We start from the raw sequence: 13867 nt of genomic DNA, 5'->3' as shown, positions 1-13867 counted from the left end.
CGGACCGATCGGGATATGGTCCGATCGGTCAGTTAGCTCGATCGGTGGACCGATCAGGGCTCTCCTGGACCGATCAGGTGATCGGTCCAGGCATAGTCCTTGAGTCACAACGGCTATTTCCGTCTTCTTCGCAGAACTCTGTCGCCAGGTGAGCAGGTGCAGGTTATAAAGAGGTCGAGGGCTTCTACAGTGCTTCTTCTTCTTCCAGGTTCCTTCTAGTCTTACTGAGCTTTGCTGAGCTCATACTTCTTGAAGCTTCGAGTGAGCTTCCTTCGGCTGGTTCAGCTGCTGTTGGGCATCCGTGAAGTTGTTGCTTCATCAACGGACTCCCGTCGACGAGAAGGCAAAGTGTTTTTACATTCGTATTACTTTTTGTTTCTTGCTTTCTTTCTTGTACTCCTATCTTGCTGTTGCAAGAGATTGTGGCGATGTTTCTCCACCCAGAATGAGTTCATATTAGCCGGTTATCCGGGGTCTCATCCACCGACGGATTGATAGGCTTCGTCCACCTTACGGACACGCCGAGGAGTAGGAGTATCATTTCTGAACCTCGTTACATCGCTGTGCTTGAGGTTCGATATCTCCATTTACGTTTCAGTTGTTATTTTTCCACTGCGCTAACTTGATTTGTAGAAAGAAACGCGAATTTGAGGTCGGCTATTCACACCCCCCTCTCTAGCCGCATCCGGAGGTCCTAACAATGGCGACCAAGAAATCCTCGTGTTCCTTGTACAAGTAAAAATGAATCGTCGCAAGAAGTGGCCACAACCGAGTACTTCTTGGGTGTTGACGGCCAAGCACTCCTCGTGTTCCCTGATATAAGTAAAACTGAACCCCTGTTCAAGGTCAACATGCAGTCAAAGGGTACCTGTATTGTCCCAGTATGGTCCCTCCGATATTTAAGTAAGATGACAAGAGAAGAAAATAATGTAGTGAAATAGATTATTTGTTTGAGAGTAAGCATACCTGTTGGAACCCCGTAGTAGTTTTGATATGATCAACCAAGTTAAAGTTAAGTCATGTTGTGTTTGATCCTTGTGTCTAAGTGTGCAGGAGCTTAGGAACACAAGAAGTCGAGCGGAAGACGCAACTAGAGAGAAGGATGACACAGGAAGGGAGCGGATGAGCTCGGTGCATCTGAGGGACAAGGTGTTGGAAAGAGTACACCGGTGGACGAGAAGGACGTGCGCGACGTTTGAGGGATGAGAAGCCTGAGCGGAAGTATGCTCGAGGAAGAAGGCCAGAAATTGGGTTCGGGTGAGCCTTATTTCGATTGGTCGATATCACTCAGGCGATCGAAGTAGCAGAATTGTTGTTGGAGGCGCCTTCAAAGTGAATTGAAGTCGCCTCTGCACCTTCACTGTGGAAGACACCTTCGACAAATAGTACGAAGGCGCCTTCCAGCCCTATGGAAGGCGCCTTCGACCAAGCTAATTTTACCATTATTAAAGGATAAAGCTTTATCCTTTGACGCCTTGCTGGAGGCGCCTTCTAACCTGTTGGAGGCACCTTCCACCCACGGATAGAGTTTTTCAGGAGCTATAAAAAGACCCCTGGAGTTATCAAATATATAATGACTTCTAAATCAACTCTTGTAATCATTTCCTAGCAACTGTCTTAGATTTTCAACGAGTGTAAGAGGTTTCTCCGCCTTCAATGAAGGAGATTTTTATTGCGCTTTCACTTATCTTGGATTAACAACCATGTAGGTTGTAACCAAGTAAACCTTGCGCCTCTTCTTTCAGTTTTTTTTGTTTAATTCATTCTTAACTGTACTATTGCTACTAATTTAAGTTGAAAGAATGAGAAAGGTTGTTTCACAAGCAAGTCACTCCCTCAAGCTGGTCATTAAGGGACTCAACAAGTGGTATCAGAACTCAACCGTCTCAGAAGGACTAACCGTCGACTGAAGTACCGAAACGATGGTCGGACCGATAATTTACCCACCAAAGTTTGAGGGAGAATTTGTGTCTTGGAAGAAACACATGGAGGTATTTTTTTAAAACTGATTTTGAATTATTATTAATATTAAAATATGGATTTGTAGCACCGAAAAAAAAGAGGAGTATCAATGGCTATTATCCGACCTGCGTGTCGTGTGTCGGCCTATGAGCCGCTATCATATCCGGCCTGCGTGCCATGTGCCGGCCTACGAGCTGCTAGCATATCCGGCCTGCGTGTCGTGTGCCGGCCTACGAGCCGCTATCATATCCGACCTACGTGTCGTCCTTTTGGATCCCTACTGCACTGGATTGCATGTCGTCGCTCACAGATTCGGTTCCTCCGCTGACCCACATCCATCTACTCGTCAGGGCCGCAACGACTCGATCAGCACTGCGATCAGCCCACTGACCCATTCGAGGGCGCCCCCCCCCCCGGGCCAGGGTACGTCACTGTACTCATCTTGTATTTATTTCATTGTGTTGTTATTATTCGGCTACTTATATATTCGTAGGATCCGCCTCGAGCATCGAGATACCAGAGACCTGGGCAACCCAGTCGCTGGCTGCAGGTACCGTTGACCGGAGGTCTTCCGATGACTTGGTCAACACAAAAGACAGCTCACCATCCGGGTCATGGAGATGTGGTCAACATTCCAGACACGTCGTTCCGGCAGTTCCGTCTTCTCATATTCACGACAGGATCAAATTTGGCGTCGTCTGTGGGAACGTACCTGATCTGGAATGTGAAAATTGACGACGCCGAAAAATGTTGCCATATTCATGACCTTGATGGGGTTCGACGAGTATATCATATTCTCCTCACTCCACGGTCATTCGGGAGTCGAGAAGTTGAGTCAGATCCTCTGCTGGTCGGTAGGTCAGTTTTTCCATTATATTCTCTTTTGGTTACAGAATCTATCATAGTTTTTCGAGCAAGAACTTCCATGCCAATCGGCTGGAATTACATTTGCGAAGATTCCCACGCCGATCGGCTGGGATTACATTTGCGAAGACTCCCGTGTCGATCGGCCGGGATTATATTTGCGAAGACTCTCGTGCCGATCGGCCGGGATTACATTTGCGAAGACTCCTGCGCCGATTGGCCGGAATTACATTTACGAAGACTCCCGCGCCAATCGGCCAAGATTATATTTACGAAGACTCCCCGCGCCGATCGGTCGGGATTATATTTGCGAAGACTCCCGCGCCGATCGGCTAGGATTACATTTGGAAAGACTCCCGCGCCGATCGGCCGGGATTATATTTGCGAAGACTCCCTCGCCAATCGGTCGGGATTACATTTACGAAGACTCCCGTGCCGATCGGCCAGGATTATATTATATTAGAGCCACAGGCTCTAGAAGTCGAGCGGCGACTATAAACCCCAGAGTCGAGCGGCGACTATAAACCCCTGTGAAGACCGTCGAGCGGCGATGTTAAACCCTGGTCTCTACCAACAGTCGAGTCGCAACCTTAAACCCCCGCCTTAGAAGATCGTTGAGTGGCGACGTTAAACTCAGGTCTCCACCGGCGGTCGAGCGGCGACCTTAAACCCATGTCTTCACTGACCAACTTATCAGAACATCTATCTCCCCCGTTCGGGGTCGAGCAGCCTTCACTGGTCTCGGACTAACATATCGGATTTCATATCTCCCTCGTCTGGGGTCGAGCAGCCTTCACTGGTCTTGGACCAGTCTTATCGGATATTCTATCTCCCCCGTTCAAGGTTGAGCGGCCTTCACTGGTCTCGGACCAATCTTATCGGATATTCTATCTCCCCCGTTCAGGGTCGAGTGATCTTCACTGGTCTCGGACCAGCATATCGGATCTTATATCTCACCCATTCGGGGTCGAGCGACCTTCACTGGTCTCGGACCAGTCTTATCGGATATTCTATCTCCCCTGTTCAGGGTCGAGTGGTATTCACTGGTCTTGGACCAGCATATCGGATCTCATATCTCCCCCGTTCGGGGTAGAGCAGCCTTCACTAGTCTCGGACCAGTCTTATCGGATATTTTATCTCCCCCGTTCAGGGTCGAGTGGTGTTCACTGGTTTCGGACCAGCATATCGGATCTCATATCTCCCCCGTTCGGGGTCGAGCGGCCTTCACTGGTCTCGGACCAGTCTTATCGGATATTCTATCTCCCTCGTTCAGGGTTGAGTGGTCTTCACTGGTCTCGGACCAGCATATGGGATCTCATATCTCCCCCGTTCAGGGTCGAGCGACCTTCACTGGTCTCGGACCAGTCTTATCGGATATTCTATCTCCCCCATTCGGGGGCAAGTGATCTTCACTGGTCTCGGACCAACATATCGGATCTCATATCTCCCCCGTTCGGGGTCGAGCGACCTTCACTGTTCTCAGGCCAGTCTTATCGGATCTTCTATCTCCCTTGTTCAGGGCCGAGCGGTCTTCATTGGTCGCGTACCTACTTAGCGGGTTCTCCTACCTCCCCTATTCAGGATTGAGCGATGTGCACTGGGCACAAACCAACATGTTAGAATATCCCTCTCGCTGTTCGGGATCGGGCTATCTCCGATGGTCGCGAGCGAGAGTACCTCCATTGGTCTCGGACCAGAATATCTAATGGACTCTGAGCTTGCCCGGTTCACGACTTTCGTTTCCGTGCGCATTCGATTTCACGAGCTATGCTCCTGCTCGGGTTTCGGGCTCCACTCCTGCCCGGCCCTGCTTCGTCGCTCGCTCGGTATTCGCTTATACGCTCACCTGACGTTCGGTCGAGAGCTTGCCTGGCAGCCGCTCGGCACTATTTTTCATCGCCCGGTCGGCATCTTCGTGGTCGCGCACTCGGCATCGTCCGCTCGGCGTCTATCCACTCGATTTCCATCCGTCCAATCGCCCGATCAGCATCGTCCGCCTGACGTCTATCCACCCGATTGACATCCTTCCAATCACCCGGTCGGCATCTTCGCGGTCGTGCGCTCGGCATCGCTCGGTCTGCTCGACATCCCGTGTGTTGCTCGGTCAACTATCGTTTTCCTCGTCGCTCTCTTGACGTTTTGTCGTTCGCTCAGCATCGGCCCGATTATCGACTTGGTGTTATTTCTCCTAGTTCGCTCGGCAACGCTACCCTCTCTCACATTACACCATTTCCATAGCGGTCGCTCGTGAGGCATTATCTAATGGGTTCAACGATTTGATTCTACACTCTGGAATGATCCAGCTTTGGTGATAGACTATCCAGTCAGTCGGACTCGCGTCTCCTTCGACTAGACTTGAAGGGGAGGCTTGTGATGCGGATATACTCTTAAGGCCCAAAGGAAATAAGAGAGAAGATGGAGGGCATTTTCATCATTTCACATATTAAGGGATTTTTAGTTTATAAGGGGGGGGGGGGGGGGGGTTTGGTCCGCCGCCAGGATGCCTTTTCTTCCTCCCATCCATGCTCCTCGCCGGCGCTGATCACAAGCAGATCACAAACATAGAGGATGGTCTTGCCTCACTTTGGGCTCCTTCCCCCTCCAAGTCCTCGGTCGCCTCCATTGCCAATGAGAGCCCCCTACACGAAGCTTGGCGCGCATGAGGTTTCCCTCGCTGGCTTCGCCGCCACAGCGTCCATGGACCAAGACGAGGGATTCTCCACTTCCGCCAACGCCACGAACAGAGCACCGCCTCTACGACAGCCAGTTGCCGCACCCCCTCTTCTCCTCTAACTCGTCTCCTCGCCCTCCCTCCAGCGCTGGCGCCGCTGAGGAGCCTCGTCGTCGCCTCTAGCAGTTGTCGCTGCTGCCTCCGGCGACCACCACCGCAGCCGCCTTCGGTGACCGCCGTCATCGCCACTTCTAGCGGCCACCCCAGCTGCCCCCGGCGGATACCGCCTCGCAGCCTCCGACAACCATCGCCTCTTCCGTCGCTCCTCCTCGTATATCGTGGTCTCCTCACGCCAGCGACACCACTGGGAGCGCGCCGCAGCCCCCTGACCAGCCACCTCCACGCGCTACAGTCGCTTCCATGCGCCGCGGCCAGCGGGTTCCGCCGCCAGTGCGCGTCGCCGCCCCCAGTGAGCGTCGGTGCCCCCTCCAGCGGGCGCTGACGCCACCTCCGGCAGCGGGCGCCGCCTCCTGCGGCGGCCTCGCTCGGACTATTTGTCTACGCTGGCCTTCAAGCCAAGATGGTGTTCGGCCGGCGAGCCGATGTAGTTCCGGCCATCGAGCCGTTGTGTTTCAACATTCGCATTGTTATTATGCTTGTGAGTTATAGGTATTATCCGGCCTACGTGCCGGCCTACGAGCCGCTATCATATCCGGCCTACGTGTTGTGTGCCGGCCTGTGAGCCGCTATCATATCTGGCTTGCGTGTCGTGTGCCGACCTACGAGCCGCTATCATATGTGGCCTACGTGTCGTCATTTTGAATCCCTGATGCACTGGACTGTATATCGTCGCTCTCAGATTCGGCTCCTCTGCTGACTCACATCCATCTACTCGTCAGGGCCACAACGACTCGATCAGCACCGCGATCAGCCCACTGACCCATTCGAGGGCGCCCCCTCCCCGGGTCAGGGTACGTCACGGTACTTATCTTGTATTTATTTGATTGTGCTGTTATTATTCGGTTGTTTATATATTTGCGGGATCCGCCTTGAACATCAGGGTACCAGAGACCGAGGTAACCCGGTCGCTGGCTGTAGGTAGCGTTGACCGGAGGTCTTCCGATGACTTGGTCAACACAGAAGATAACTCACTATCCGGGTCATAGAAATACGGTCAACATTCCAGATACGTCGTTCCGACGATTCCGTCTTCTCAGATTCACGAGAGAATCAGATGATATTTTGACTAACTTAGAAATATTCCCCGAGAGAACAATATAAGCACCCATGAAGATAACGATAAGAGAATCTTTTTTCCCAATTTCACTTGGTTCTACTCTTTTCGTTATCTTCTGTTTTTTGGCATATCACCTCAATAAAAATTCTAATTTGAAACCGCAAGATCAGTTCCACGGTCGATCTAACTTCTCCTCGAGTGTATTTTAGGCTTGCTTGTTCAAGTCACCGTCGGTCTGAAGAGAGCGCGTGTCAATAAATTTATTGATAGCTTGACTATCCACGGTAATTAACCGGAACAACTTCGGTAAAAGTTCTTATAACATTGTTAATTTTAGTGATGTATTTCAAAATAATTAAACAGAAATTGATTACAAATCTCTTTCAAGAGAAATTGATTACAAAATAGAAGGCAACTAATTAAACAGAACACAGCAACAGTGCATTCTGATTTACATAGCACAACAGTAGTTAAACGGCGCTATTGAAGTTTTCCGATCGTCGTCGCCGGCGATCACGTGAAGTTGACTTGCGCCTGGTACGTCATGCCGGCCCACCAGTTGGTCGGAGCCACGTTGTTGGCCAAGATGGTCTGCCCGGTGGTGTAGGAGACGACCTTGAACGACAGCGACTGGCCGGAGAGCCGGGAGAAGGCCTGGAAGGAAGCCCCCCAGCTGTGGCTCATCTTGATCCAGTCCGTCTTGCTGCCCTTCACCCAGAGGCTCCCGACGTCGCCGGACGCTCCGACGTTCATCACGAAAGCCAGCAGCCAGTAGCCGTTCCCCTGCAGCAAGAACCGCACCCCTCCTCTCCTCGAGCACGCCACCCTCCGGTACATGACGGGGACGATGCCGGCCCGCCAGTAGGCGATCTTCATGAAGGCCGGCTTCGACATGTCGAAGTGGGCTCTGGGAGGGTTGCACCAGCCGCCGTTGTTGGTGGGCAGGGCCAGGTTGGGCGGGCAGAGGTTGGTGGCGGTGACGGTGATGCTCGGGGAGCCGGTGTTGCAGTACGCCGACCCAGAGCACCGGATCTGGAAGCACCTCCCGCAGGAGAACCCCGCCAAGTACAGCACCGTGCTCAGCGCCGCCGTGGCCGTCCCGTACCCGGTGGCGAACAGGTTACCGTACCCGCAAGCTCCGCCTGCAGTTTAAACAAGCTCAGTCTCGCAGAACCACACGCACGCAAGTGTCACTGAGACACAACCGTACCCATCGTCTCCGACGCCGTCTCGTCGCCGTAGAAGGTGGCGTGAGCGTTGCTCCAGCCGTCGGAGGGGAGGAAAGGTATAGATATGCCGGGGATGCTCAGGGCCGAGGAGACGGCAGCCGTGCCGAGGAGGAGAAGGAGGAAGACGACTAAAGCCATCGTTCTCTTGCCTGAAGGATCGACGAGATTGCGCATCCCTTTGAATTTTGAGCATATAAATAGTGCGACTTCAATCAATTTTCAATTATTTTCCAAGAATTCGATCGAGATCGAGACGTGCTTGCAGGTTTAATTTGGATTGTGTGATCGTGCGAGAAGCTAACTCTTCCTCTGCTTTTTAGTCTCTCTGCATCCGGACGACTTTGAATGATTCCTAGCAGAGATTTGCTAAAACATAAAGACCAACAAAGAAAAAAAAATGTTAAAATTAATTAAATCAAACAAATCTATTTATAGAGATGAGTTTAAACCATCTCATAATCTTAACCACTCAATCACTTGATTATAAAATAATTTTTACAACTTTAAATATTTTAAAATTTAAATTAATTAACCTCAATTACTTTTTATTTGATATCTCTAATTTATTTGAATAAATTAAGTATGATTTATTCTCATTAAATTTTCTATATTCAAAATAATTAATTCTTAATTAATTTATTAATTATTTAGAATAATTAAATTTTTATTATCCATTAATCTCACATAAAGACCGCTTTTCATCAGCTTTAACAAAACATCTCGTTAGACTAGCACTTTTTTAAGATTAGTGGTTTTTAAAGTTCTTCCACAATATGATTAGTATACAATACAATTAAGTTATCATTATCCACGCTTAAGTTTGTTTAAAGTTTTTGTATGTTGATTTTTTTAAAAAAAAATTACTAACCTTGAAATTAGACAATTTTTCCCCTAATTTGTCCATAGGATAAATCTAGAACAAAACTTATATATATTCAAAAGCCGATCTCTAAGACACTAATTTATCTATCAAATAAATTCAAAGTATAAATTATGCACGTTCATTTTCAATCCTAATTCTTTTTCTATTTTTCTGAAAGTTTTATCACTGCATCACTTTGGAGCATTATATGCTGATCTTGTAATTATATTAATAAACGCATGTAATCCAATTGTCCCCTCAAATTTAAAAAAAAAAACAGTCGTTTTTTATGGCAAAATAAAAGAATAGTCGTGTTTATTCAAATAGTAAAAGAGCATTTCTTTTTAATTCATTGTTAAATAACATTATATTCCTCGGTTTCAGAATTTCAACAATGTTAACACATCAGCTAGAAAGCCTCTCGAATAGGATTAATCCCTGCAACTTATAAATTCAAACATCAAATGCAGCTAAATCTTGAATTCGGTTTTTTTTTTAACTTCAATTTTAGAATCTAGATTCAGGGGAATTTCAGGGTTTGTCAATGAAGAATTCAGCTCGGACAAAGGTCTCATGTAGCACTTAAATGATAGGAGATCAAATTCAAACTGTTGGTGGCTAGAAAATGCAATAGCAATTGGCACACTGTAATTTAAATCTAATTCACAATTCAACTTCTCACCAAATTCAGTTATCACCTTGAAATCTCAGATTCAAGACAATTTTCAACTTTTCTTTGATGCAGTTGGCACTTGTTATCTGAACATCTTATTTCCTACATAAAGAACCAAAACAAGGTTCAATAACTCCAACAGCAACCCCCTGCATTCCTTTTCAAAATCCTGAATTTCAGCACTTAAGTTTCAGAATATGGATTTCCCAAAGTTATAGATGTCTTATCACTAAAAATTGAGAAGAACATAACGCCAAATGACAATTAGAGATCTTAGGCTCAACTTGAAATTTCCAATGATCAGAGCTTGTAAAGAAAAGTTGGCACACAACATATCGAAACTGATATACTAATTGCAAAAATCTTCCTTGCTGATTTCCTTTCTTTCTTTTTACAGCATTAACCTAGTTGCAACACTCCAAGAGCTACAAGTTTTAAGTTTCCTGAATTCAGTTTTAGAAATAAGCTTTTTGAATGTGAGTTTCAGAATTCTGATTCTGGAACCCGTGGAAGGAAGAGGGAACCAACTAGCACTGGATTGGTAAGAGTTTCAATTGAAGTTGTTTCTGATTATGAAGCCTATATGGTATGATGGCTAGCACAAGTACAAATGAGGCTTTAATGCAGTTTCAAATTATTTGTAGACGACACTTATCTTCTGCATTTCTTGATGTTGCATTCATACTACATCAACAAGAGCCAAAACAAGGCTTAAACAATACCAATCAGCAACCCCTTGAATTACAACCTGTTGTGGGCAATTATTTCTAGCACATCTGAAATCAGCAACTTTGATAAATTCCTACACAACAACAAAAATTCTCTTTTAGGTTCATGGCTACTCCACAGCAGCTGAGAATGATGTGGCTCCCAACAAATGCAGAATTACAGCAGCAAATTTCAGTTTCTGGACTGAGATTCAAAAACCACTTCTGGAAATACAGCAACAACATCAATTTAGAAAGTTAAGGATTTGAATTTAGCATCTTCTTCAGCTTTCAGCAATCCATGAAACTTTCCTGTTTCTTGGAAACCTTTTCCAGCAACAAGATCTTGCATCATTCCATCAGCTTTTGACAGACTTTCCAACTCTTGTACAGATTTTTTTTTTAGTTTTTGAGATAAGAATGGCTATGGACATTTTCAGCAGCATCATCCAAGGCTAACAGCCACACTAGGACTTGAAAATGCTCTCAAATTGTCCTACTAAATTGATGTGACATTCAGTTAACTAACTAGCTGGATTCCACAAACTTAGTACAAATCCAAAATAAGAAATCTCAATGAGAATTCTGCCTTAAAAACCCTCCAACAAACTGACTCTTGAATTGATCTCCCATTTCAAAATTTCCAATCAATTTGCAGTGTGGAACCTCCATGAACTCAAACATATGCCTCTCTTTCTCCCACTCTTAAAATTTTAACATTCTAACTCATAAAGACATCAACCAAAACTCTCAATGAAAGAATAGCAAAACAAAGGTGGAAGATAAAATTTGTTGAGTGAGTTATTCAATTAAAATGTAAAAGGAAAAAAAATCAAAGAATAAGCAAAGAGATATCCTTCATCATATTGGTGCACATATATGATATTGTAATTTTGAAAAGATTAGGAATGTAGTAGTCCTCTCTAGGTAATTTGACAATCAAACTCAATTAATCCAAATATAATTTATCATAACACTAACCAATAGTATGCAAGTAGAGCATTCAATCATGTCCAATGACCTAAAACTTTGGTCAAACTTAAAAAACTTTTCCCATTCTCAAAATATTACTAGAAAACACACAAGGAGATATTTATTCAAAATCAAATGGAATATAGACCTAACAAGACACAAAGTATGAAACAAAAATATAAAAGCAAAGTGCGAAAGTAAAGAAAAGTAGACAGTAAAAAGGGAAAAAAAAACTCCCTTTTATTCCTAGCGGTTGCAAACGATTCAAAAGTAAGATTCACGCCGGTAGTACAGTGGTTTGAGTGGATGAGAGAGTTATCCTTGTGTGATCAGTATCATGATGCACTGCTCCCTCCTTCATTATCTCCTCATTAGTTCCTCTAGATGGTTGGAGATGGTTAAGGTGCAGAATCCAAGATAGAGGTGGAATACTAAGAATTGACGTAACAATCTCTCCTTCCACAATTTACTTCTTGAAAGTTCAACTTGGAGGTTGAAGGCAGTTTAATTATAAGAAATCAAAAACAACATGAAGTAGTCGAAGAACCCGATCACCCTCTTCTCCATCCCTACGTGGTTTGACGCCCTACTTGCTAGTCTAATTAGGGGCACTCCTAGTAAGGAGGTTTCTCAACCTTCGCATGTTTGGAAATCATTCATTTTTTTTAAAAAAAAAAAATAGACTCTATTCAATTTTGATGTCTGATTTAGAGGGGAGACATGTAATGTATCCTAGAAAACTCATTCGGATAAAACATCTCCTATGCAACTTCGTACGAATTGGGGCATAATCAGGATTCATAACTACTTAGGTTGACCGTGGATTATAACTAATACAATAAATTAATTAATTTAAAAATATAAATAAAATAAAATAATGATCTTTTTATTCAAATTGCACTCCTTTTTTATTTGTTATTAAAATAACATTCTATCTCACTTAATACATTTTTATTTTCAAGATACTCTTATTTTAGAAGTTATTAGATTATAACTACCATAATATAAATACTTCAATTATAATCCACACTGGTAATAGTATATTGTAGCAGCTGACATTCTTAATAAAAATAATTTTATAAAAATTAATTCAAATTTTGATTAATATTTATGTAACACTTTCACTGTTATAAACTTCTATTGTATTAATTAATAACGTCATAAAAAAATTTCAAATAAAGTGATGTTCAAAATTGATATATTTAATTTTTGCATGACATAAATGTTTATTTGTAAGTTTGATTATTTTTTATTTTTATCTTTTGAAAACTAAAAGAGAAATATTATTTGGTTGGTAATTTTCATATTTATTTATTTTTTAAAAAAATATCATTTTATGGTAAAATAGAAAATGTTTAAAAGTTATTTTATAAGAAAAAAAATAAGTATTTTTTAGAAAATAAAAATAAAACCAAATGTACTGTTATATTTTTTATTTTTTAGAAAATAAAAATAAAACGAAATGTTTTTCCCCTCAAAATTATATATGTGAAATTGTCAAAAATAAATAAATAAATAAATGAGTAAATAATGCACAACAAGCTAAGCTAAGCTAAGCAGGTAGAAGTTTAATCACTTTCATAACATTTCAAATGAATTATGTACAACAAGAGATTAATTAACAAGACATTTCATTATCCTAAAATGAAATTAAAACAGAGGAGAGGAGAAATTGATCGGCAGCCAACTCCCACCACCGCCTCCTCCTCCTCCGTGACCTAATCCTTTTCTATCGCCGGCTGGTTGAGGTCGATGCCTAGTCCCCAATTCATCGGCGAGCACTCCGTCAGTGAAATCGATGGCATAGTATTGCTCTTCTCGCCTTGACGCGTCTCTGCTTTTCTGTCTTGGAGGCGCTGGGCGACCGCCGCTTCCGGTGGATGCTTTTGTGGCCGCCGAGTGCCTGGTACGAAGAGAATGCTTTTCCGCATTCTGGGCACTCGTAGCGGCGCAGATCGGCCGTTGAAGGCGTCGCAGGAGAAAGCGTCTCGTTCTGCCGCTGCTGTTCTTGTTTCAGCGCCGGGGACGAAAGCGAAGACTGCTTTTCCTCCGGCGGAGGCAGAAGCGGCGGCATTAGCCCAGGGAATGAGATCAGATACGGCGATTCTTGCTCCTGCGCCCAGCGGCGCTTCCGGTGGCTGCTTTTGTGGCCGCCGAGGGCCTGGTACGAAAAGAATGCCTTTCCACATTCTGGGCACTCGTAACGGCGCAAATCGGCCGTTGAAGGCGTCGCAGGGGAAAGCGTCTCGTTCTGCCGTTGCTGTTGTTGTTGTTTCAGAGCCGGAGACTGCTTTTCCTTCGGCGGAGGCAGAAGCGGCATTAGCCCAGGGAATGAGATCAGATAAGGCGATTCTTGCTCCCGCGTCTCCGCCGGTGGAGGCGACGATCGGGAAGGAAGCATCAGCAGCTGCTTTGGTGCTTGCGGCGGCGGCGGAACCCCGCGGCGAAGGTCGAGCAGGGCACCCGACAGCATGAGGAGACCGAGGATGCAGTCCTCCTCATCTCGACTGAGGAAAACCGAGGGCGGATGCGAAGGGCGACGGCCCTCCGTTCGCTGGCGCTTTATCCCCCACGAGGCAGCTGGCAGTGTGCATCGGAGGAGTCTGCCGGCCATGCTCCAATGTCGCTCTTCTTGAACCCTAGAGCGAGAGATCGGAGACAGAAGACGACGCAGGATTTCAAATGAAGAG

General features: G+C 45.3%; 2 protein-coding genes across 2 annotated transcripts; both read right to left on the bottom strand.

Annotated features, from left to right (window-relative positions):
* Positions 1-7209: 7209 nt before the first annotated feature.
* Positions 7210-8226, bottom strand: LOC121977620 (putative expansin-A30). Its single transcript, XM_042530090.1, has 2 exons — positions 7945-8226; positions 7210-7876 (listed from the first exon to the last, which is right to left on the bottom strand). Exons 1-2 carry the CDS (start codon positions 8135-8137, stop codon positions 7248-7250), a joined length of 822 nt encoding a protein of 273 aa, XP_042386024.1. The 5' UTR covers positions 8138-8226; the 3' UTR covers positions 7210-7247.
* A 4737-nt stretch (positions 8227-12963) lies between these two features.
* LOC121978319 (zinc finger protein ZAT5-like) lies at positions 12964-13791 on the bottom strand. The gene has a single exon (XM_042530679.1). It carries the CDS (start codon positions 13789-13791, stop codon positions 12964-12966), a length of 828 nt encoding a protein of 275 aa, XP_042386613.1.
* Positions 13792-13867: the final 76 nt, after the last annotated feature.

Source organism: Zingiber officinale, chromosome 4B (genome assembly GCF_018446385.1).
Source record: "Zingiber officinale cultivar Zhangliang chromosome 4B, Zo_v1.1, whole genome shotgun sequence".
NCBI classification, from domain to species: domain Eukaryota; kingdom Viridiplantae; phylum Streptophyta; class Magnoliopsida; order Zingiberales; family Zingiberaceae; genus Zingiber; species Zingiber officinale.
This window is presented reverse-complemented; position numbering and strand designations above follow the sequence as displayed.

Bases quoted from the DNA above. Each gene is read 5' to 3' on its own strand.
- LOC121977620 (XM_042530090.1), bottom strand. From the start codon at position 8,137: ATGCGCAATCTCGTCGATCCTTCAGGCAAGAGAACGATGGCTTTAGTC. The intron at 7,877-7,944 runs GTACGGTTGTGT...TTTAAACTGCAG, and splicing joins GACGGCGTCGGAGACGATGG to GCGGAGCTTGCGGGTACGGT.
- LOC121978319 (XM_042530679.1), bottom strand. From the start codon at position 13,791: ATGGCCGGCAGACTCCTCCGATGCACACTGCCAGCTGCCTCGTGGGGG.